The sequence below is a fragment of the Coregonus lavaretus genome (assembly GCF_964263955.1).
Source record: "Coregonus lavaretus genome assembly, chromosome: 5".
Lineage (NCBI taxonomy): Eukaryota > Metazoa > Chordata > Actinopteri > Salmoniformes > Salmonidae > Coregonus > Coregonus lavaretus.
This window is the reverse complement of record NC_139992.1, coordinates 64,219,083-64,245,422: the sequence shown is the minus strand read 5'-3', so window position 1 is coordinate 64,245,422 and position 26,340 is coordinate 64,219,083. Positions and strand designations below refer to the sequence as shown.

General features: G+C 43.5%; 1 protein-coding gene across 4 annotated transcripts in view; it reads left to right on the top strand.

Annotated features, from left to right (window-relative positions):
* LOC311130047 (kalirin-like) overlaps window positions 1-26,340 on the top strand; it is a gene marked incomplete at both ends in the record, with an annotated part of 358,304 nt that overhangs the window by 209,015 nt on the left and 122,949 nt on the right. For all 4 annotated transcript variants that reach the window (XM_084162671.1, XM_084162670.1, XM_084162669.1 and 1 more), the window contains 7 exons: window positions 1,589-1,758; window positions 10,852-11,026; window positions 14,439-14,634; window positions 17,663-17,829; window positions 21,996-22,115; window positions 25,042-25,260; window positions 25,636-25,785. In XM_084162671.1, coding sequence (XP_084018797.1) covers window positions 1,589-1,758; window positions 10,852-11,026; window positions 14,439-14,634; window positions 17,663-17,829; window positions 21,996-22,115; window positions 25,042-25,260; window positions 25,636-25,785 — 1,197 coding nt within the window. The remainder of the gene's footprint in view (window positions 1-1,588; window positions 1,759-10,851; window positions 11,027-14,438; window positions 14,635-17,662; window positions 17,830-21,995; window positions 22,116-25,041; window positions 25,261-25,635; window positions 25,786-26,340) is intronic.

Here is a 26,340-nt window from a genome sequence, read left to right as displayed (position 1 = left end):
AAATGATTTGGGTTTTGTCCCAAATGGCACCCTATTCCCTATATAGTGCACTACTTTTGGCCAGAGCCCTATACGGGAATAGGGTGCCATTTGGGACGCATTCAGTATGTCATTGGAGAGAGATGACATTCTTAAAATCTTGGAAGGTGTTTTTGTGGTTCCTGGAATACAATTTGTCTGTTAGTGTTTTGTTTTTTTGTTATAACTTATCTTATCATTGTTTTTATAAGATAAGTTTAATTGTATCTGATTCAATTCTTTAAACATCACTTGAAGTGCTCTTGTTGTAGTGCTCTCCATCTTCCAATTATCTTATTATCTATTGATGAACATTTAGCAAGCAGTAAATCCAAGCATTGTTTTATGGCTGGCTGCACTACGGGTGAAGTGGTGTTATTTTCATGGCTAAAATAATTAAACTCTCCATACGAGATAAACTAATATGAAATAAACTAATTTCAATCATACGCATGCATGCACGCGCGCACACACACACACACACACACACACATACACACACACACAGACTTCTCTGAGAGTGTGAAAAGGGCAGAGCAGCATCACGATTACCATAATGTCCTAAGAATATGTGTTTGAGGAACAGCAGGCCTAACAAACCATAGCAATGTCCAGAAATGGTTTATGTAAATGAAGAACATCAACGAAGCATCTCAGTAGAGCTCCATCTAACTATTAACTGTGAGAAAGGGTTGTGTCCCAAATGGCACCCTATTCCCTATATAGTACACTACTTTTGACCAGAACCTTAAGGGCCCCGGTCAAAAGTAGTGCACTATGTAGAGAATAGGGTGCCATTTGGGACGTAGCCAAAGTCTTGCCAAGCTAGCATGTAGACGGATGCTGAAAAGATGACAAAGTGGATGCTGAACTTTGCGATTCATTTCCCCCTTAACACAATCAAACATCTCCTGCCAATTTACTCAGATTATGCTTCAGGTGTTGTGTGTAATTGTATTTCAAGCTTCTGTTCCCTCACTGAAATATTAAAGTGCCGGTTAATCTTTCTCTATGAAAAATGAAAAATCACATAGCTTGAAGAATGGAAGTCTATTTTAGGTGCGTTTGGGGAGCAGTTTACTAATTGTGGAGATGGAAATGAGAATGGATTTTCTTCCCCGCTGTCAAACAATTAGTCTAAAGAGAAAGATATGCTGCGTATGTATTGTGCATATGAAGCAAAAAACAGAAGTTATTGTCTATTTTGACTAAGCAATTGCATTACTTTGACATAGTGGTTCAGTTGTCCTCAAAATTGCACGCTGTATCTGTTGACAGGCTGTCCCACAAGGCGTGGGTATATTGTGTACTGTAGTGTTAAATCTCTCTCTCTCTCTCTCTCTCTCTCTCTCTCTCTCTCTCTCTCTCTCTCTCTCTCTCTCTCTCTCTCTCTCTCTCTCTCTCTGTCTCTCTGTCTCTCTCGCTCTCTCGTTCTCTCTCCCTCCAACTCACCTCCCTGCCTCTCTCTCCCCTCTCTCTCCCCCCTCTTCCTCCAACCCTCCTCCCTCCCCTCTCTCCAACCTTTCTCCCTCCCCCTCTCTCTCCTCCCTCTCTCCCTCCCTCCCCCCAGTTGTGGACATGGATGGAGGATCTCCAGAAGGAGCTGTTGGAGGAGGTGTGTTCAGACTCGGTGGAGTCAGTCCAGGAGCTCATCAAGCAGTTCCAGCAGCAGCAGACAGCCACGCTGGAGGCTACGCTCAACGTCATCAAGGAGGGAGAAGACCTCATCCAGCAGCTCAGGTCAGTGCTGATCTTGGGTCAGTTTTGCCTTTTCCCCACTAATAGTTAAGGTTTGGATTGGGGAAGGGAAAGCTGATCCTAGAAACTTCACCCCGGAGTGTGCTATATCCCAGCAGGGGGCAGTGGGGAAAATACAGGGTGATCTAGAATCAGTTTATCCTTTTTAGATCATAATGTGTAAGACAGGGTTGGGCTCAATTCAGAATTTAACTCATAAATTGAAATTCAAATTGAATCGGCTACACCCCACAGGAAGTATAATTTTTATTTGAGTTTGACTGACAGGAAATAGGATTGAATTCAGTGCAATTCAAAGAAATTCCACTCAGTCATATAACATGAGAGCTTCATTGAATCTGACAGGTCACACTTCCAGATAAAAAAATTACAAAGAATACTCTCTGGAAACAATGTCCATATACTATTTTAACCTTATTGCTTAGCCAATTATATTTCCACAAACCATTTCATTTGTTTGGCTTCTTTTTGAAGGCCTCAGGGTCAACTTGGTGGTTAAACTAATGCATTCTGGGAAATTTAATATTTATTTAACAAAATGTAAGTGATTAATGAAATATAATAACTTAGAATATTCGCATACAGGTTTTGTTTTCCTTGATCATTCATTTTAAGTTTGTCCTGAAAATCAATTGTTAAAAAAATATTTTATATGCATGGATATAACGACGTTTGATGTTTTATGTACAAGATGTACTGTATATTTGTAAGACTACACCTAATATAGCATAGAAGAGGCATTTGAATTTCATTGAATTTCGCTGAATTTGATTATATTTCCTTTCATTCAAATTCGAATTGCAATTCTGTATCTGGTCTAATGCTGCAATTCAAATTCGATTCAAATTCAAGAATTGAATTGGAATTTATGAGGCATTCTCAATTCAGTTCTGAATTGAGCCCATCTCTGGTGTAAGAGTACACGGACAGGGGGAACCTGATCCTAGATTACCACTCCTACTCTGAGACATTATGAATATGGGCCCAGATCTAGGAACAGTTTTGCCTTTCAGATCGTAATGAATAAGATTACACGGACAGGGGCTCCCTGATCCTAGATCAGCACTCGATTTATGAAATAATGTACTTAACTGTACTGTATTGTCAAGAGTGATGGAAATATAATACAATTTCACTGCAGTCATCAAAACGCACTCACTTGTTTTATGGGCCTCGGGTCATTGTGTATGAGAGAGGGCCAAGTGGGTCAGACCATATACAGTGCCTTGCAAAATTATTCATCCCCCTTGGTGTGTTTCCTATTTTGTTGCATTACAACCTGTAATTTAAATGGATTTTTATTTTTATTTCATGAAATGGACATACACAAAATAGTCCAAATTGTCCAATATATATACAGCTGTTCTGAAAGGCCCCAGAGTCTGCAACACCACTAAGCAAGGGGCACCACCAAGCAAGCGGCACCATGAAGACCAAGGAGCTCTCCAAACAGGTCAGGGATAAAGTTGTGGAGAAGTACAGATCAGGGTTGGGTTATAAAAAAAAATATCTGAAACTTTGAACATCCCACGGAGCACCATTAAATCCATTATTACAAAATTGAAAGAATATGGCACCACAACAAACCTGCCAAGAGAGGGCCGCCCACCAAAACTCACCGAACAGGCAAGGAGGGCATTAATCAGAGAGGCAACAAAGAGACCAAAGATAACCCTGAAGGAGCTGCAAAGCTCCACAGCAGAGATTGGAGTATCTGTCCATAGGACCACTTTAAGCCATACACTCCACAGAGCGGGGCTTTACGGAAGAGTGGCCAGATAAAAGCCATTGCTTAAAGAAAAAAGTAAGTAAACATGTTTGGTGTTCACCAAAAGGCATGTGGGAGATTCCCCAAACATATGGAAGAAGGTACTCTGGTCAGATGAGACTAAAATTGAGCTTTTTGCCCATCAAGGAAAACGCTATGTCTGGTGCAAACCCAATACCTCTTATCACCCCGAGAACACCATCCAAGTAGGGTGGTGAAGCATCATGCTGTGGGGATGTGTTTCATCGGCAGGGACTGGGAAACTGGTCAGAATTGAATTATGGATGGCGCTAAATACAGGGAAATTCTTGAGGGAAACCTGTTTCAGTCTTCCAGAGATTTGAGACTGGGATGGAGGTTCACCTTCCAGCAGGACATTGACAGTAAGCATACTGCTAAAGCAACACTCAAGTGGTTTAAGGGGAAACATTTAAATGTCTTTGAATGGCCTAGTCAAAGCCCAGACCTCAATCCAATTGAGAATCTGTGGTGTGACTTAAAGATTGCTGTATACCAGCGGAACCCATCCAACTTGAAGGAGCTGGAGCAGTTTTGCCTTGAAGAATGGGCAAAAATCCCAGTGGCTAGATGTGCCAAGCTTATAGAGACATACCCCAAGAGACTTGCAGCTGTAATTGCTGCAAAAGGTGGCTCTACAAAGTATTGACTTTGGGGGGGGGTGAATAGTTATGCACGCTCAAGTTTTCAGTTTTTTTGTTTTATTTGTTGTTCTTTCACAATAAAAAATATTTTGCATCTTCAAAGTGGTAGGCATGTTGTGTAAATCAAATGATACAAACCCCCCAAAAATCCATTTTAATTCCAGGTTGTAAGGCAACAAAATAGGAAAAATGCCAAGGGTGGTGAATACTTTCGCAAGCCACTGTAGTTCAATACTACATGGTGATAGGTGTTGTATTGCTGCTAATCCACTCCGGGGCAGATGTGTTAAAGTGCCTTTGCAGTGAGGGCAATTGGGTTATTCCTTAGAGGGGCTCCGTTTCTGACATATTTTACACCCTCCCTTATTGAACACTAACACCATGACAAGAACACTCCATTGCTCCTATTTTGCTCATGATATTTGTGCGGCATCCCAAATGGAACCCTATTCCCTAAATAGTGCACTACTTTTGAACAGACTCCTAGTGCTGCATTTCCATGGAGACTTACCCCGACACCAGTGTGTCGCCAGTGTTTTATGTTAATGTGACTCTAGTGTAATTGTGTTTCCAATCAGAGTGTGACACTAAGAACTTGGGGAGAGCAGAATCAACAACCTCTGCATCATTAAGACAGTGCTTTGTGAGAAGGTGTTAAAGTTCACAGTTGGCCATTGTTATGTAAATTACATCAGAAAAGTACCAATGGCCTGGCTTTGGCTGCAAGTTAGAGCAGGTCTGCCGGTGCCATGGCCCAGTGAGAAACGGGTGCCGGCCCGCGTAGATGGAAACAGAAAAGTCTTAGCCTTTTGGGTAAAACACAGGGGTCAATAGTGTATGTAAATGTGCCACTGGGAGCCCTGGTCAAAAGGTAGTGCGCAATAAAGGGAATAGGGTGCCATTTGAGTCGCGGCCTTAGTACTACCCATCCCACAGCTCAGGGTTGCTCTCTCTGCCTCTCTCTCTCTCTCTCTCTCTCTCTCTCTCTCTCTCTCTCTCTCTCTCTCTCTCTCTCTCTCTCTCTCTCTCTCTCTCTCTCTCTCTCTCTCTCTCTCTCTCTCTCTCTCTCTCTCTCTTTCTATCTCTCTCTCAATTCAATTTCAATTTCAATTTAAGGGCTTTATTGGCATGGGAAACGTGTGTTAACATTGCCAAAGCAAGTGAAGTAGATAGTAAACAAAAGTGAAATAAACAATAAATATTAACAGTAAACATTACACTCAGAAGTTTCAAAAGAATAAAGACATTTCAAATGTCATATTATGTATATATACAGTGTTGTAACAATGTGCAAATAGTTAAAGTACAAATGGGAATATAAATAAACATAAATATGGGTTGTATTTACAATGGTGTTTGTTCTTCACTGGTTGCCCTTTTCTTGTGGCAACAGGTCACAAATCTTGCAGCTGTGATGGCACACTGTGGTTTTTCACCCAGTAGGTAAGGGAGTTTATGAAAATTGGGTTTGTTTTCGAATTCTTTGTGGATCGCTGTAATCTGAGGGAAATATGTGTCTAATATGGCCATACATTTGGCAGGAGGTTAGGAAGTGCAGCTCAGTTTCCACCTCATGTTGTGGGCAGTGTGCACATAGCCTGTCTTCTCTTGAGAGCCAGGTCTGCCTACGGCGGCCTTTCTCAATAGCAAGGCTATGCTCACTGAGTCTGTACATAGTCAAAGCTTTCCTTAAGTTTGGGTCAGGTATTCTGCCACTGTGTACTCTCTGTTTAGGGCCAAATAGCATTCTAGTTTGCTCTGTTTTTTTGTTTGTTCTTTCCAATGTGTCAAGTAATTATCTTTTTGTTTTCTCATGATTTGGTTGGGTCTAATTGTGTTGTTGTTGTTGTTGTTGTCCTGGGGCTGTGTGGGGTCTGTTTGTGTTTGTGAACAGAGCCCCAGGACAAGCTTACTTAGGGGACTCTTCTCCAAGTTCATCTCTCTGTAGGTGATGGCTTTGTTATGGAAGGTTTGGGAATCGCTTCCTTTTAAGTGGTTATAGAATTTAATGGCTCTTTTCTGGATTTTGATAATTAGCGGGTATTGGCCTAATTCTGCTCTGCATGCATTATTTGGTGTTTTACGTTGTACACAGAGGATGTTTTTGCAGAATTCTGCATGCAGAGTCTCAATTTGGTGTTTGTCCCATTTTGTGAATTCTTGGTTGGTGAGCGGACCCCAGACCTCAGAACCATAAAGGGCAATGGGTTCTATAACTGATTCAAGTATTTTTAGCCAGATCCTAATTGGTATTTCAAATGTTATGTTCCTTTTGATGACATAGAAGGCCCTTCTTGCCTTGTCTCTCAGATCGTTCACAGCTTTGTGGAAGTTACCTGTGGCGCTGATGTTTAGGCCGAGGTATGTATAGTTTTTTGTGTGCTCTAGGGCAACGGTGTCTAGATGGAATTTGTATTTGTGGTCCTGGCAACTGGACCTTTTTTGGAACACCATTATGTTTGTCTTACTGAGATTTACTGTCAGGGCCCAGGTCTGACAGAATCTGTGCAGAAGATCTAGGTGCTGCTGTAGGCCCTCCTTGGTTGGTGACAGAAGCACCAGATCATCAGCAAACAGAAGACATTTGACTTCAGATTCTAGTAGGGTGAGGCCGGGTGCTGCAGACTGTTCTAGTGCCCTCGCCAATTCGTTGATATATATGTTGAAGAGGGTGGGGCTTAAACTGCATCCCTGTCTCACCCCACGGCCATGTGGAAAGAAATGTGTGTGTTTTATGCCAATTTTAACCGCACACTTGTTGTTTGTGTACATGGATTTTATAATGTCGTATGTTTTTCCCCCAACCCCACTTTCCATCAATTTGTATAGCAGACCCTCATGCCAAATTGAGTCAAAAGCTTTTTTGAAATCAACAAAGCATGAGAAGACTTTGCCTTTGTTTTGGTTTGTTTGTTTGTCAATTAGGGTGTGCAGGGTGAATACGTGGTCTGTCGTACGGTAATTTGGTAAAAAGCCAATTTGACATTTGCTCAGTACATTGTTTTCACTGAGAAAATGAACTAGTCTGCTGTTAATGATAATGCAGAGGATTTTCCCAAGGTTGCTGTTGACGCATATCCCACGGTAGTTATTGGGGTCAAATTTGTCTCCACTTTTGTGGATTGGGGTGATCAGTCCTTGGTTCCAAATATTGGGGAAGATGCCAGAGCTAAGGATGATGTTAAAGAAATTTGTGGTCTGTATATTTTATCATTTCATTGAGGATACCATCAACACCACAGGACTATTTGGGTTGGAGGGTTTGTATTTTGTCCAGTAGTTCATTCAATGTAATTGGAGAATCCAGTGGGTTCTGGTAGTCTTTAATAGTTGATTCTAAGATTTGCATTTGATCATGTATATTTTTTTTGCTGTTTGTTCTCTGTTATAGGGCCAAAAAGATTGGAGAAGTGGTTTACCCATACATCTCCGTTTTGGATAGATAGCTCTTCGTGTTGTTGTTTGTTTAGTGTTTTCCAATTTTCCCAGAAGTGGTTAGAGTCTATGGATTCTTCAATTACATTGAGCTGATTTCTGACATGCTGTTCCTTCTTTTTCCGTAGTGTATTTCTGTATTGTTTTAGTGATTCACCATAGTGAAGGCGTAGTGTCACGCTCGTCGAACAGAGATGAGGACCAAGGCACAGCGTTGCAGGCAAACATACTCTTTAATTAGAGACACGATCAAAAACAACAAACGATACGTGACAGTTCACGGTCTAACATAAACAGACTAGAAACAAGATCCCACAAACTCTGTGGGGAAACAGGCTGCTAAAGTATGGTTCTCAATCAGAGTCAACAAGCAACAGCTGAATCACGTTGCCTCTGATTGAGAACCACACTGGCCAACATAGAACCACAATGCCAGAATGTGAAACCTAGAACAACACACATAAACTTTACACACCCTGGCTCAACATATTAGAGTCCCCAGAGCCAGGGCGTGACAGTACCCCCCCCTAAAGGCGCGGACTCCGACCGCGCCCACCAAACACCACAGGGGAGGGACCTGGTGGGCACTCCGCTTAGGCGGCGGATCCTGCTCCGGGCCTGATCCCCGCTCTCTCTCCAACCCCCCAAAGTACCCCTGGTCCGGTCTGGCCCCGCTGGCCGGAGCTGGACTGCACACTGGTGGAGCGGATTGCTCTAGCTCCGGCGTGAAGCATCTGACCGGTGCCGGACCAGCCACCGGTGGAACAGGCACGGGCCGTGCCGGACTGACGACGCACACCACTGGCTTGGTGTGGGGAGCAGGAGCGGGCCGAGCCGGGCTGACGAAGCGCACCACTGACTTGGTGCGGGGAGCAGGAGCGGGCCGAGCCGGGCTGACGAAGCGCACCACTGACTTGGTGCGGGGAGCAGGAACGGGCCGTGCCGGGCTGACGAAGCGCACCACTGACTTGGTGCGGGGAGCAGGAACGGGCCGAGCCGGGCTGACGAAGCGCACCACTGACTTGGTGCGGGGAGCAGGAGCGGGCCGAGCCGGGCTGACGAAGCGCACCACTGACTTGGTGCGGGGAGCAGGAACGGGCCGTGCCGGGCTGACGAAGCGCACCACTGACTTGGTGCGGGGAGCAGGAGCGAGCCGGGCTGACGAAGCGCACCACTGACTTGGTGCGGGGAGCAGGAACGGGCCGTGCCGGGCTGACGAAGCGCACCACTGACTTGGTGCGGGGAGCAGGAACGGGCCGAGCCGGGCTGACGAAGCGCACCACTGACTTGGTGCGGGGAGCAGGAGCGGGCCGAGCCGGGCTGACGAAGCGCACCACTGACTTGGTGCGGGGAGCAGGAACGGGCCGTGCCGGGCTGACGAAGCGCACCACTGACTTGGTGCGGGGAGCAGGAACGGGCCGAGCTGGGCTGGCGATGCGCACCACAGACTTGGTGCGGGGAGCAGGAACAGGCCGGGCCGAGCTGGCGATGCGCACCGTAGACTTGGTGCGAGTGGCAGGAACAGGCCGGACCGTACTGGGAACACACACCAATGGCCCTACGTGGGGATCAGGAACAGGCCGGACCGGACTGGCAACACACGCCAGTACCTCTCGCCGTGCCTCTACATCCTCCTTCCCCCTGGTGACCAGTGACTCCCGTAACCTGGCGGCCTCCTGCTGCCCCGTCGTCCACGGCGTTAGCCCCCCCCTAAAAAATTTATGGGCTTCACTCCTACCCGTGGACCAGGTCTCCATGCTCCTCGCCAGCCTTTCGCCCTTCTGCCTCCACGTCAAGCCCCTCTCTTCCTCACATGGCTTGACCCAGTCGAGGAGGCGAAGGAGATCCGCTAGAGATCTCTCAGGCGCTGGCTCCTGGACTTGCTGCTTGGTCCAGTCTTGGTGGGATCTTCTGTCACGCTCGTCGAACAGAGATGAGGACCAAGGCGCAGCGTTGCAGGCAAACATACTCTTTAATTAGAGACACGATCAAAAACAACAAACGATACGTGACAGTTCACGGTCTAACATAAACAGACTAGAAACAAGATCCCACAAACTCTGTGGGGAAACAGGCTGCTAAAGTATGGTTCTCAATCAGAGTCAACAAGCAACAGCTGAATCACGTTGCCTCTGATTGAGAACCACACTGGCCAACATAGAACCACAATACCAGAATGTGAAACCTAGAACAACACACATAAACTTTACACACCCTGGCTCAACATATTAGAGTCCCCAGAGCCAGGGCGTGACACGTAGGCTCAGGTTTTCTGGGTCTCTATGTTTTTGGTTGGATAGGTTTCTCAATTTCTTTCTTAGGTTTTTGCATTCTTCATCAAACCATTTATCACTGTTATTACTTTTCTTTGGTTTTCTGTTAGAGATTTTTAGATTTGATAGGGAAGCTGAGAGGTCAAATATACTGTTTAGGTTTTCTACTGCAAAGTTTACACCTTCACTATTACAGTGGAACGTTTTGTCCAGGAAGTTGTCTAGAATGGATTGAATTTGTTGTTTCCTAATTGTTTTTTGGTAGGTTTCAACACTACTTTCCTTCCATCTATAGCATTTCTTAATATTATTCAGTTCCTTTGGCTTTGATGCCTCATGATTGAGTATTGCTCTGTTCAAGTAGACTGTGATTTTGCTGTGGTCTGATAGGGGTGTCAGTGGGCTGACTGTGACTCACAGTTGACTCTCTCTCTCTCTCTCTCTCTCTCTCTCTCTCTCTCTCTCTCTCTCTCTCTCTCTCTCTCTCTCTCTCTCTCTCTCTCTCTCAATTCAATGTACTTTATTGACATGAAAAGTTAGCAACTTACATTGCTTAACCTCCCGAGTGGCGCAGTGGTCTAAGGCACTGCATTGCAGTGCTAGCTGTGCCACTAGAGGCTCTGTCGTAGCCGGCCGCGACCGGGAGACCCATGGGACGGCGCACAATTGGCCCAGCGTCGTGCAGGGTAGGAGAGGGAATTGCTGGCAGGGATGTAGCTCAATTGGTAGAGCATGGTGTTTGCAATGCCAGGGTTGTGGGTTCGATTCCCACGGGGGGCCAGCATGAAAAAAAATTAAAATAATGTATGCACTCACTAACTGTAAGTTGCTCTGGATAAGAGCGTCTGCTAAATGACTAAAATGTAAATTGTCAACGCAAACACAAGCAACAACCAAAATATAATAACAATCCCTCCCGCTCTCTCTCCCCCTCCAGGGATGCTGCCATGTCCACCAACAAGATGCCCCACAACAGCTCCATCGCCCACATTGAGAGTGTCCTGCAGCAGCTGGATGAGGCCCAGGGCCAGATGGAGGAGCTGTTCCATGAGAGGAAGATCAAGCTGGACATCTTCCTGCAGCTACGCATTTTTGAGCAGTACACCATCGAGGTGAGAAACACCAGAGGCTGGGGGGGATTTGATGGGGGAGGCACCTCAAGGGAAAGTAGGGGGAGAGGGGAGACGGTTTGTGTGCGAGTGGGGGTGGGTGGGTGGGTAGGTGTGTGTATGCCAGTGGCGGTGCCGTTTAAGATCAGGGGAAAAAATAAATAATATGGGCCTTATTTTTATTACAAATTTTCCCTATACCAATCATGAGGTTGCTACAACCTAGCCTACAAATTAAAGTTTACAACATAGTTGCACAGGTCAAGAGAAAAATGTGAGTAATCAAGGTGACAGACAGTGACACATTCAATACCGCCTTGCACACTCTTGCCTGCATCTAGCTGATCTGGGTGTAATCATTAGTCCAAACAGTTGCAAACAAGAGTTTCTAAATTCAGGTATGTTTATCCCAGTTTTGTTCCGTTTGCTTCCATTTAAGAATCGGCGGAATGATCACCTGCAAACACAGTTGACTTTCATAGCAGCCACATACAAACAGCATGATCACTTTGCTCGTTGTACATTTGAAGTCGGAAGTTTACATACACCTTAGCCAAATACATTTAAACTCAGTTTTTCACAATTCCTGACATTTAATCCTAGTAAAAATTCCCTGTCTTAGGTCGGTTAGCCTTCCACAAGCTTCCCACAATAAGTTGGGTGAACTTTGGCCCATTCCTCCTGACAGAGCTGGTGTAACTGAGTCAGGTTTGTAGGCCTCCTTGCTCGCACGCAGTTCTGCCCACACATTTTCTATAGGATTGAGGTCAGGGCTTTGTGATGGCCACTCCAATACCTTAACTTTGTTGTCCTTAAGCCATTTTGCCACAACTTTGGAAGTATGCTTGGGGTCATTTTGTACCCAATTTGTAAGTCGCTCTGGATAAGAGTGTCTGCTAAATTATGTAAATGTAAATGTCATTGTCCATTTCCTGACTGATGTCTTGAGATGTTGCTTCAATATATCCACATAATTTTCCTTCCTCATGATGCCATCTATTTTGTGAAGTGCACCAGTCCCTCCTGCAGCAAAGCACCCCCACAGCATGATGCTGACACCCCCGTGCTTCACGGTTGGGATGGTGTTCTTCGGCTTACAAACCGCCCCCTTTTCCTCCAAACATAACGATGGTCATTATGGCCAAACAGTTATATTTTGGTTTCATCAGACCAGAGGACATTTCTCCAAAAAGTACAATCTTTGTCCCCATGTGCAGTTGCAAACCGTAGTCTGGCTTTTTTATGTCGGTTTTGGAGCAGTGGGTTCTTCCTTGCTGAGCGGCCTTTCAGGTTATGTCGATATAGGACTCGTTTTACTGTGGATATAGATACTTTTGTACCTGTTTCCTCCAGCATCTTCACAAGGTCCTTTGCTGTTGTCCTTTGCTGTTGTTCTGGGATTGATTTGCACTTTTCGCACCAAAGTACGTTCATCTCTAGGAGACAGAACACGTCTCCTTCCTGAGCGGTATGACGGCTGCGTGGTCCCATGGTGTTTATACTTGCGTACTATTGTTTGTACAGATGAACATGGTACCTTCAGGCGTTTGGAAATTGCTCCCAAGGATGAACCAGACTTGTGGAGGTGTACATTTTTTTTCTTCTGAGGTCTTTGTTTTGTATTTAATTTCATTGTATGGGGCGGCAGGTAGCTTAGTGGTTAAGAGCGTTGTGCCAGTAACCGAAAGGTCGCTGGTTCTAATCCCTGAGCCGACTAGGTGAAAAATCTGTCGATGTGCCCTTGAGCAAGGCACTTAACCCTAATTGCTCCTGTAAGTCGCTCTGGATAAGAGCGTCTGCTAAATGACTAAAATGTAAAATGTAATGTAAATGTCTTGGCTGATTTCTTTTGATTTTCCCATGATGTCAAGCAAAGAGGCACTGAGTTTGAAGGTAGGCCTTGAAATACATCCACAGGTACACCTCCAATTGACTCAAATGATGTCAATTAGCCTATCAGAAGCTTCTAAAGCCATGACATCATTTTCTGTAATTTTCCAAGCTGTTTAAAGGCACAGTCAACTTAGTGTATGTAACTTCTGACCCACTGGAATTGTGATACAGTGAATTCTAAGTGAAATAATCTGTCTGTAAACAATTGTTGGAAAAATTACTTGTGTCATGCACAAAGTAGATGTCCTAACCGACTTGCCAAAACTATAGTTTGTTAACAAGAAATTTGTGGAGTGGTTGAAAAACGAGTTTTAATGACTCCAACCTTAGTGTATGTAAACTTCTGACTTCAACTGTATAATTCTCGCATCTACACGCTCTCCTCCTCTCACCTTTTCCCTTCACTTGTGGACTTCATTGCACAACACTACAGGCGAAAAAACCTTATGCTTTCAGTACTAGATTCATTCTCTGATCCTTTGATTGGGTGGAGTACATGTCAGTTCATGCTGCAAGAGCTCTGATAGGTTGGAGGACATCCTACTGTGTGAGTCTATGGATGGGGGTGAGAATCATGAGCCTCCTAGGTTTTGTGTTGAAGTCAATGTACCCAGAGGAGGACGGAAACTAGCTGTCCTCCGGCCACACCATGGTGCTACCCCAGAGAGTGCTGTTGAGGCTACTGTAGACCTTCATTGCAAAACAGTGTGTGTTAATCAATAATTTGGTGACATGAATATATTTAGTATAGTTTTATCTAAAAATTATAACTTTTTAAATGTTTAAATATTTTTATTTTTATGAAATTCACTGAGGAGGATGGTCCTCCCCTTCGTCCTCTGAGGAGCCTCCACTGGTGTGTACGTGCGCGTGTGTGTACGTGCATACATAAGTGTGTGTGTGCGTTTGCATGCGTGGGTGTGTGTGTATGCGCACGAGCATGTGTCTGTGTGTGTGTGTGTGTGTGTGAGGGGTCATCTGCTGGCCACACAGTAATCTAATGATCCTAGCGTAAGGCTTGTAGAAACCTAATGTCAGTTGACTTTGATAGATAACTGCGTATGTAGTCCCTGATGAGTACAAGGCCTCCAGTATGTCCTAGGCCTTAGTATGTCCTAGGCCGAGACGTGCCGTGAATTACCAATTGGTGTAGCTTTCTCGGAACTAGGCTGTTAGGCTCTTACAGTTGTCAGAAAAACATAGCATGATGCCACAGTGAAAAAAAGAAAGACTACAGTAGTAATTCACTTCGGGGGGGGGGGGATTCTTACCTAATGGTGTCATTAAGAACAATACAACTGGGAGAGCTATATAGCTACTATCCATATAATGTACATTATTCCAGTGGAATAGCTTTCTTTGGAATAGCTTAATCTTTCACAGTATCATCTGAGCTGCACATAATGACTTAGTTACATAACACTCGGTCTCAGTGTGAGCACCTTGGCCCAGGTGTGCCATTTCATCCAGGTGTAACACTAACATCATTAACCTCTGACCTTGCCTTGTGACCTCCCTGCAGGTGACGGCGGAGCTGGACGCGTGGAACGAAGACCTGCTGCGCCAGGTGAACGACTTCAATTCGGAGGACCTGACCCTGGCCGAGCAGCGGCTGCAGCGCCACACGGAGCGCAAGCTGGCCATGAACAACATGACCTTTGAGGTGATGCAGCAGGGACAAGACCTGCACCAGTACATCATGGAGGTCCAGGCCTCAGGTGAGATATACTGAGACTAGACTGGAGCCGGTCACAGGGGAGAGAGGGAGAGAGGGAGGGAAGGCGGGAGGGAGGGGAGAGAGAATACATCATTTAGGTCAAATCAAATGTTATTCATCACATGCTTTGTAAACAACAGGTGTGGACTAACAGTGAAATGCTTACGGGCCCTTCTCAACAATGCAGAGAGAAAGAAAATAGAGAAATAATACAAAAATAAAACACGTAAAAATAAAAGTAATAATAGATACTTCAATGAGTAACGATGTATACAAGGGGTACCAGTACTGAGTCGATGTGCAGGGGTATGAGGTAATTGAGGTAGATATGTACATATAGGTAGGGGTAAAGTGACAGATAGTAATCAGTAGCAACAGCGTATGTGATGAGTCAAAAAAGTTAGTGCAAAAAGGGTCAATGGAGATAGTCTGGGTAGCTATTTGGTTAACTATTGAACTAACTATTTAGGAGTCTAATGGCTTGTGGGTAGAAACTGTTCAGGGTCCTGTTGGTTCTTGGTGCATCGGTAACGCTTGCTGGACATAATTTTTTTTAGCCTTTCTTAAAGCAATAGGCTATTCGAAGAGGGATGCGAAGTCTTGTTTGCTGAATGTTAAATACAGCAGCCAATAGAACTCACGTGTAGTTTGAAAGAAGAGCGAACGAGCCATGGTGGTAGGCTATAGCAGTTATTTATTAAGATCCATAACCATTCAATCTTCCTGGAGAGAAGTGAAAGCTTTCTGCATCTAATTTTAGTCCTAAATTATTCAAGGATTTCATTAGAATTATGAAGATATGGACAACAAAACGTATTTCATTTAACTATTGAAAGCAAGGAAGGAAGGAAGCAACAATAGAGAGAGAAAGAGGAGGTAGGCTAATAACATTACGGGAATATGCGTAAATATGCGTATATATGCGTCAGCCTACATAAGGTATATATGTCAGCCTACTAATTATACAAATAAGCCCTATTAAATGTCTAAATTAAAATCAAATTCGCTAGCCTATACTTGTAACTTTGTAGGCTGCATGTGCTGCACCAGAATCACATGTTCTCTCCCTGCTTTATCATGGTTTGAACGATGTGTGTAATTCCAGTCCATATAATACAGTATAATACAATACAGTAGAGTAATACTGTTCACACTCAAAAAGATTAGCCTACTGGAGCTAGTTTCATTTATTTACCCAAGAGAGCTTATAGCTAGATACATCTATGGGCTTTTATGTTTTTCTGCAGTAGCCTATATCATATATGTATTGGATAACGGCACAATCATTTGGGCTTTTTTGGGCTTGGGCTCATTAAATGTCTTTAATGTAGGGCTCATAATTATTTTTAAATGTATGGTTCATCAGGCTCAGGTAGCCTCAGGCTGGAATTTTCGATCAAAGCGCTAATCAAATCCAGACATAGGCCTATTTACAGTATATACTTTATAATGCTTTTGAATGACACTACGGGTTTTGGCAGGAAATACCGGGTTACCCGGGAGAAAAGTGATTTATTCTCGGGATGGAACATTTAAAAAATACCTGGAAAATATTCAACCGTGCAGTAGCAGAGAGAACAGTCTATGACTGTTTATGGGTGGCTGGAGTCTTTGGCCATTTTTAGGGCCTTCCTTTTTTTTTTTTAGGTCCAGGCATTTCTCCTTTAACTGTATTTTGTATTTTTGTATTTTCTATTTTTTACTGCATATACAAACTTATACATACGTACAAGAACACAAGCAATGACTACATCTCATCTGCCCAGACCCGCATGCTCACACCCCCATCCCTAGTGCCTGCATGATCAATTTGTTTTTCTCGGTCGCCCATGCTATTTCAATATTTCAGTAATAAATCATTAGATCTTTCCATTGTGTTGATGGTGGGTTGATTGATTCCCAAGTTCCAATCCTCTTACCCTCCTCACTGTGCTGCATGGGGCTTAATATGAGGCCTGAGCTGCATCCCAAATTGTACCCTATTTCCTATATAATACACTACTTTTGACCAGAGCCCTATGAGCCCTGGTCAAAAGTAGTCCACTATATATGGAATGGGGTGCCATTTGGGACACACACACACACACACACACACACACACACCACCTCCCCGTAGCCCCCCTCACACACACCAGAGGGGTGAGGAAGGGGAAGGACGGGGGTGGAGCTGAAATCTGGGCCACCCTCATGTGCCCTTCATGGACTGTGTGGACTGTAACATCCCCCTCAGTTGTGACCAATGGAGACTGAAACCCTCCAAAGGTTTGCGCTGGGCTCTAGACAATATTTCAGGATGGGAGATTAAATTAGCCAGCTGTACTAGTGTCACATTTTATACTGTACATTTACAGTATGGACAGTTTCATTGCAGGTTTTTGGAGTGGTGCTCCTCCTAGCTCTGGTCAAACGTTGTGCACTATAATAATAATATGCCATTTAGCAGACGCTTTTATCCAAAGCGACTTATAGTCATGTGCGCATACATTTTTACGTATGGGTGGTCCCAGGGATCGAACCCACTACCCTGGCGATACAAGCGCCATGCTCTACCAATTGAGCTACAGAGGACCACACTATAGGGAATCGGTTGCCATTTGGGACATACACATTGTTTTGTTTTCTCATCAGATAGACTTGATAACCCTGTAGTTTGGTGTAATCACAGTAATAATTTAATTAGAGAAGGGAAGTGTTGTCTTTTTAAGTAGGGTGATTTAATTCATGAATTGAGAAGGAACACAACAGATTGAAATGGAGAAGGACTAGTGGACTAGCTCCACCTAGTGCTACAGTTTATAACACATCCTTCATATATACCACATAGGTCTGCAGCCACTCCTATTGCACAGTGATAGGGGAAACACTCAAATAAATCCAATACAATTTGGTCTTGGCATTCAGGCTCTGCTGACAGGAAGAAAAGCAGAAAATTCAAAACCGACAACCGAATAGCCTAATTTATGGAATGTAACTATTTGTGACTGTATGGTTTCATGTGGTAGTGACAGTAATATTGTGTGGTGGTACAGGCATTGAGCTGACTGGGGAAAAGGAGGTGGATCTGGCCACTCAGGTCCAGGAGCTGCTGGAGTTCCTCCATGAGAAGCAGCATGAGCTGGACGTCAGCGCTGACCAGACCCAGAAGAGACTGCAGGAGTGTCTGCAGCTCCGACACCTGCAGTCAGAGGTCAAACAGGTGGGTGGGAGTACGCATGCGCACACATACACACGCTCATATTGGACAGTGCCTTCAGAAAGTATTCATACCCCTTGACTTATTCCACATTTTGTTGTGTTACAGCCTGAATTTTAAATGGATTAAATCAATGTTTTTCTCACCCATCTATACACAACAGTGGAGGCTGCTGAGGGGAGGACGGCTCATAATAATGGCTGGAACGGAGCAAATGGAATGGCATCAAACACCTGGAAACCATGTGTTTGATGTATTTGATACCATTCTTCCCCACCAACCTCCTGTGATACACAATACCCTATAATGACACAGTGAAAACATGTTTTTGGAAATGTTTACAAATTTATTGAAAATGAAATACAGAAATATCTCATTTACATACGTATTCACACCCTTGAGTCAATACATGTTAAAATCACCTTTGGCAGCGATTACAGCTGTGAGTCTTTCTGGGTAAGTCTCTAAGAGCTAAGAGCTGCACATTATTATTTTTAAAATTCTTCAAGCTCTGTCAAGTTGGTTGTTGATCATCATTAGACAGCCATTTTCAAGTCTTGCCATAGATTTTCAAGCCAATTCAAGTCAAAACTGTAACTAGGCCACTCAGGAACATTCAATGTCATCTTGGTAAGCAACTCCAGTGGATATTTGGTCTTGTGTTTTAGGTTATAGTCTTGCTGAAAGGTGAATTTGTCTCCTACTGTCTGTTGGAAAGACCCATAACCAGGTTTTCCTCTAGGATTTTGCCTGTGCTTAGCTGTATTCCATTTATTTTTATCCTAAAAAACGCCCTTGTCCTTGCCGATGACAAGAACACCCATAATATGATGCAGCCACCACCATGCTTGAAAATATGAAGAGTGGTACTCAGTGATGTATTGGATTTGCCCCAAACATAACACTTTTTATTCAGGACATAAAGTTAAAATCATTACCATATTTTTTGCAGTTTTACTTTAGTGCCTTATTGCAAACAGAATGCATGTTTTGGGATATTTTTATTCTGTACAGGCTTCCTTCTTTTCACTCTGTCAATTAGATTAGTATTGCGGAGTAACTACAATGTTTTTGATCCATCCTCTGTTTTCTCCTATCACAGCCATTCAACTCTGTAACTGTTTTAAAGTCACCATTGAAATCCCTGAGTGGTTTCCTTCCTCTCCAGCAACTGAGTTAGGAAGGACGCCTGTATCTTTGTAGTTACTGGGTGTATTGATTCACCATCCAAAGTGTAATTAGTAACTTCACCATGCTCAAAGGGATATTCAATGTCTGCTTAGGTTTTATTTTTACCCATCTACCAATAGGTGCCCTTCTTTGCGAGGCATTGGAAAACCTCCCTTGTCTTTGTGGTTGAATCTGTGTTTGCAATTCACTGCTCGACTGAGGGACCTTACAGATAATTGTATGTGTGGGGTACAGAGATGAGGTAGTCATAAAAAAATCATGTTAACCACTATTATTGCACAGAGTGAGTCCATGCTACTTATCATGTGACTTGTTGAGCAAATCTTTACTCCTGAACTTAGTTAGGCTTGCCATAGCAAAGGGGTTGAATACTTATTGACTCAAGACATTTCAGCTTTTCATTTTTAATTAATTTGTAAACATTTCCAAAAACATAATTCCTCTTTGACGTTATGGGGTATTGTGTGTATACCAGTGATTCAAAATCTCAATTTAATTAATTTAAAATTCAGGCTGTAACACAACAAAATATGGAAAAAGTCAAGTGGTGTGAATACTTTCTGAAGGCACTGTATATGCACTCGCAAACACACTATGGCTAGGGTGAACTGGACTGGTGAGAGTCCATAGCTGTTTCCAGCACACACACTCACATACACACACACACACACACACACACAATGAGAGAACCCAGCAGGATACACCCTACATCAAACAGTCAGTGTGAGTGCATGGCCTCCAGCAGTGGTTCAATATTTAATCAATGTTTGGCTTTTATCAGCTGCTTGGTGAAGACTGCTTTTCTGCTTGTAGGGTACAATGTCAACTCAATGTATGCCAGTGAAATGCATTTCCTTCAGCTTGTTATGATTATTTAATCATCCTCAGACAGGCCAGTAAAGTATCATCTGTTTCACTCTGAAGTTGCCTCCCAAATGGTACCTTATTCCCTACATAGTACACTACTTTTGACCAGGGCAAATGTAGTGCACTATTTAGGGAATAGGGTGCCATTTGGGACGCAAGTCTGAGAGAGCAGCTCTTTGAGGAAATTTCAATCTGAATGTCAGTTTGACAGAGAGCACATTCAGCTGTGTGCCTTCCTCACTATTTGAGATATCCAAACTGTGGAAATACAGATAGATGATTAAAATATGCTGGATCGCTCTCTCAAACTGAGTTCAACCGTGCCATCCACCTAGCAAATCACTTCTTAAAGTCAATATTAAATCTACTATTAAATTATTCAGCGACAATATCAATGGAAATTGATATTTATTGGATAATATTTCCAGACAAAACACATCTCAACCGAAAATGCTGCAGTTTCTGTAAATAATTAATTATGTTTGTCGCAGTGGTAGTGACACGTACACTGAGTATACAAAACATTAACAACACCTTTCCATGACATAGACTGACAAGGTTAATCTAGGTGAAAGCCATGATCCCTTATTGATGTCACTTGTTAAATCCACTTCAGTTCTTATAGATGAAGGGGAGGAGACAGGTAAAATAAGGATTTTTTAAGCCTTGAGACAATTGAGACATGGATTGCGCAACTCAATATTAGGAAGGTGTTCCCAGATGGCTGCTAGCTTCCCTCACACCATCCTCAGTGTCTCGCCTCGCGCTAGCCGCATTCTGCATTAATCTCATTTGGGCTGTAGTAATTGCTGTCACCGGGGACTTGGGAGTGAAGAGGCTCCACTTTGCATGATGCACTCTAATGGAAGGAAGGCAGGAAATAAGCCTGATTGTCGCAGAGTATCTCTGAAGGAGGCTTCTGGGACTGTGCCCAGCCCAGGTATTGTGGTGGTGGAGGGAGGAGGGGGGGGGGGGGGGAGAAGAGAGGAGAGAAGGTGTAGCAAAGGACAGGGCTAAGAGAGCGGGAGATAGAGAAGGATAGGTAGAGAGAAAGAAAGAAAGAAAGAAAGAAAGAAAGAAAGAAAGAAAGAAAGAAAGAAAGAAAGAAAGAAAGAAAGAAAGAAAGAAAGAAAGAAAGAAAGAAAGAAAGAAAGAAAGAAAGAAAGAAAGAGGAAGGGACAGACAGACACGCACAGAAACAGACAGAGAGAGAAAGAAAGAAAGAAAGAAAGAAAGAAAGAAAGAAAGAAAGAAAGAAAGAAAGAAAGAAAGAAAGAAAGAAAGAAAGAAAGAAAGAAAGAAAGAAAGAAAGAAAGAAAGAGGGTGGTACGGATTAGCCATATCCGCAGTGTCCCCCTGACCTGCACAGCCGGTCTCTGAGTTTTAGGAAGCTAGAGAGAAAAAACAATCAATGTTTCTAATCCCTCATGGGATTCCTAAATGAACAGAAGGGAACATATGTAATATCTAATAGTTAAATGCCCGTGAAGAAAATACTACTGCTAATCCTAGTTTATCCCCTTATTTATGTTGAGCTATGCCACCAATATGTGCTTTTATGAAGCTAAACTATTCTAAAGCTCTTTGTGCCTCTAGTTGTATCTCATGCTTGATTTTGGGATTGCATTAGATATGTATTACATAAGCTCTGCCTAAATGACTGGGTATTTCCCAAAGTTTTCAACTGCTGTTTAAAGTTAACCATGTCTGAGTATCTTCATACTTATAAAACAGTGACATTATGGGTACTGTATTATGTTACGTGACACCAACCATTAACCCAGAGTTCTTCTAGCCACATTGACCATAGCATCCTGTGAGCTGATGTTTGCCCAGAATGTTTGCCCACCAGTGGTGGCTGGTGGCACTTTAAATCGGAGGACAGGCTCATATAATAGTAATAGCTGGAACAGAATAATTGGAATGGTATGAAAAACACAGGAACAACATGTTTCCATGTGTTTGATACTATTCTGTTCACCCCATTCCAGCCATTATTATGAGCCGTCCTCCCCTCACCAGCCTCCTCTGGCCCAGAGCTAACTGTACTGTACCAATGTGAACTCTAAAATCCTGTCTCCTACTCTGTGTGTCCTGTGTGTCCCGCGCAGGTCCTGGGCTGGATCCGGAATGGGGAGTCCATGTTGAATGCCAGCATGGTGAATGCCAGCTCACTGTCAGAGGCAGAGCAACTCCAGAGGGAGCATGAACAGTTCCAGCTGGCCATCGAGGTAACCGCTACCCCCGCCAAACCAGACTGACAAGGCTAATCACTTCAATGTGCGCTGTCATGAAACTACATACACACGCATGGGTGCACGCACACACACACACACATACACAAACACACAAAAATAAACTCCATATATGCTTAGTCACACACACACAAACATTCTCTGTCAACACCAGTGCAGTGCTTGTTTTCATTCAGCTCTTTAAATAGCTGCTGCTCTGAGCATGACGGCAAACGCTCACACACACGCAGGATGGGGCTGCCTGGTAAAGTTCTGTATCTGCACGCACACGCACAGGCTCTGCCGTGGCGCTCACTCTGAGTACTGGAGCCTGGATCCGGAGGCCCAGTGGCCTGTTCCAGCCCATTCTTGTGTGCGTGCATGCGTGTGTGTGTGTGTCATGAATCGCATCCAGCACAGCTCTGAATCCATTTGGGGATTGAAAATAAGCCTTTCAACCTTATTTTCAACCGGTGGGTAGAGCATGTTTTGACAATGAAACCCCCCCCCAAATTTTTTTTTACATAATTTGTTGCTGCAGTTCAGTGTTGTGGCACTTTAACTTACTCAAAATCAGTCACCAAAGATATGGGATAAAAGGCAGGAATTCAGTAGGTGAGGGATTGATATTGTACAATTCCTGTTAGTAGAGACCTTGAAGAGTAGGAATATGAAAATAAATTGTTAAAATGTGTTTAAGGCTAAAAAGCAAGAATTTGGTAAGATTGTGCAAAAGTATGTGGACACCTGCTCGTCTAACATCTTTCCAAAATCATGGGGCATTATTTCCACTAGATGTTGGAACATTGCTGCGGGGACTTGCTTCCATTCAGCCACAAGAGCATTAGTGAGGTTGGGCATTGATGTTGGGCGATTAGGCCTGGCTCGCAGTCGGCGTTCCAATTCATCCCAAAGGTGTTCGATGGGGTTGAGGTCAGTGCTCTGTGCAGGCCAGTCAAGTTCTTCCACACCGATCTCGACAAACCATTTTTTCAAACTCATTTCAAAAGACATACTCAATTGATCGCATTCTATTTGGAGACAATTCCTGAACTTTGCTTTGTTTATGACAATACACAAATCATCATATTTTTGATTAAACGTAGTAAGTTAAAGTTAAATACTGTATTCCTTCTTGTGTAAGTGCAGAAATGTTGAATGACTCTTGACTGCGTCCTTTCCATTTCTCCTGCATTGGTTATCTCTGGTGAATTTATAGTTGTAAATCAAGCCTGGATCTGGCAGGGAAAGCACAACATGGTAGTTTGCCTGTCAGGGTTTAATTCTTTACGATTGAGTACACTTGTAAAAAATGCATTCTGTGTCTCTTAAATTCTGATTTATTTTTTCCTTTGTGGTGCTACTCGGCCTAGACAAGCAACAAAAACAGGCAGCCATTTGACATGGTTACAACTGAATCTTTCCTTTCTAGTGGACAACATACTTATGTGAGATGAGGAAAAAATAGGAGAGGAAGTCGGCAGAATATTTCCCATACCGTGCACTACTATTGACCAGGCCCAGTTTCCCAAAGCCTCTTATGGCTAAGTTCATCATTAGAACCTTCGTAGGAGCATCGTTAAATCTTCGAGCTGTTTCCAAAAACCATTGTTACAAAAGTTGCACTTGAAAACGCTCGTTATTTACCGACTGCCTCAGACCACGTAGAACAGCTAGGCGCGTTGTTAAATGCTTTTTTGCCCTTCTGCGTCACTTTATACACAGAAGATCTCCGCTAAACATAGAATCAAGATGTTTATCTGTCTCTCTGCGACCGCTGATAACTTCAGAAGTTGACTACAGATACAAAGTTGCCAATGTCTTTGCAATTGTTAAACATGCGGAGGATAAAAAGATGCTTCAAATGAAAACCGAGATGACTACATTAAAAGATATATACAGGAGGCCTATAGGATACAGATATAGGTCTATATATTGAAATCATGTTGAAATCCATTTCATGCAAATTGTAGCCTACTGTCTCAATATATTTCATGATGTGTAACAACATGCGCAATGATATGCCAAATCTGTGATTTAGTGTGTTATTATTGGGTCAGCATAAGAATAAGCTGCCTCAATATTTGCAGCTGTAGGTGATAATATCTCTCTAGGAGCTGATCCGACATCAGTATTGTGAAGTAATTATTATGTTAAGGTAAGATTTGAATGGAGAAAGCTGATCCGAGAGCAGCGCTGCCTTTCTTTAGATCCTATCAGTTTTGACACGCACTTAGTGAATGTTCTCTCTGAGTAGGGTTTTGGGAAACGCATGTTAAATCTTCGGCCGTTGTAGGAATTATGCATCATTAAAACACTCGTAAGCCTAAGTTCCATCACTATCGGGAAACCGGGCCCAGGGCCCTGGTCAAAAGTAGTGCACTTCATAGGGAATAGGGTGCCATTTGGGATGTCGTCATGGAGTCGGAGTTGATGTTGAGAAATGGGTTCGCTCTGATGCCATATGGAAAGATAATTGCATTTATTCTTAGTGTGAAAGTATCTTTAGACTGCTCCAATTAAGTAGCTAATGAAGGGTCACTTATCTTTAAGGCTCTTATATTTATGCATCTTCTTTTAATAAAATTATACATAAACTTTCAATCATAATTTATTGGAAGATTTTAATCACACAGGCAATGATATCAAAAGTATAATACCTTGCAAGTACTATACTAGACTGGACTAGAGTCAATGGCATATATCAAGGGTTAACACACACAGTACCATCCTTTTCTCGCTTGTGGATCCGCCCCAAAAACGGCATTGTAGAAAAAAAAGGTAAACATGAAATATATCAAGTCTTGACACATGTTCAGTTTGTAAAAACTTCATATTTACCCTGTACATTACAATTAAGACACAATCATGTAACATTTACCCCTCAGTCTAAACAACCCTCTCTCTCTCTGTGTCCCCTCAGTCCCTGTTCCATGCCAATTCCCTCCAGAAGACCCACCAGAGTGCCCTGCAGGTACAACAGAAGGCTGAAGTCATGCTCCAGGCGGGCCACTTTGACCCGGACGGCATACGGGCCTGCGCCGAGAAGGTGGCCATGCACTGGCAGCAGCTCATGCTCAAGATGGAGGATCGACTCAAGCTGGTCAATGCTTCTGTGGCCTTCTACAAGACCTCCGAGCAGGTGTGTGTCGACCCCAACCCCACACAGCACTCCCTGAATTGTTTTTAGTTTTAGCTGAATCACTCAAAAACTGCCTCAAGCATTTCCCATCCAATAAGACAAATGGTAGTGGTGGCCTGGAGGGCCTACTTGAGAGGCATTCTCTCTTTAATCACGTCATCCTGTCTCTAGCTATATCCTCAATAAACAAGGAAAAATATGAATTCCCACTCTTTTAATAAAATAAAAAAACAGAGCATGGTGTGGTTTTTTGTTTGGTTAAACGCAAAGACAGAAAAGGCTGCATAACGGTACTATGTCCGGTTCCAGGATGGCACCTCGGAATTGTGTGCGACCTAGTGTGAGGACTAACTGAGACACCTGTGCCCTCCTCAGGTATGTAGTGTGCTGGAGAGTCTGGAGCAAGAGTACAGGAGAGATGAGGACTGGTGTGGTGGCCATGACAAGCTGGGAGCCATGGCTGAGACGGACCATGTCATCCCCCTCATCAGCAAACACCTGGAGCAGAAGGAAGCCTTCCTCAAGGTACAGCAGAGAAACATGGTTGTGTCTCAAATGGTGCCCAATTCCCTGTGCCTCCTTTGTCTGTGCCGGTACATCATGATCGTCTGCAAAGAAAATAATAAACGAACACATACAATTAGTATACGGTACGAATAAATAAGTAGCTAGCTAGCAATCCCATTTAGCTACAATATTAACAAACAAACAGATGAACATAGCTACATTTTTTACATTTACATTTTAGTCATTTAGCAGACGCTCTTATCCAGAGCGACTTACAGGAGCAATTAGGGTTAAGTGCCTTGCTCAAGGGCACATCGACAGATTTTTCACCTAGTCGGCTCGGGGATTAGAACCAGCGACCTTTCGGTTACTGGCACAACGCTCTTAACCACTAAGCTACCTGCCGCCCCGCCCCGCTAATCAAATGGCTACCCGGAATATTTGTATTGTCCCCCCACCCCCTCTTTTTACGCCGATGCTACTCTGTTTATTATCTATGCATAGGCACTAACTCCACCCACATGTACATATTACCTTGACTAACCTGTGCCCCCGCACATTGACTCTGTACTG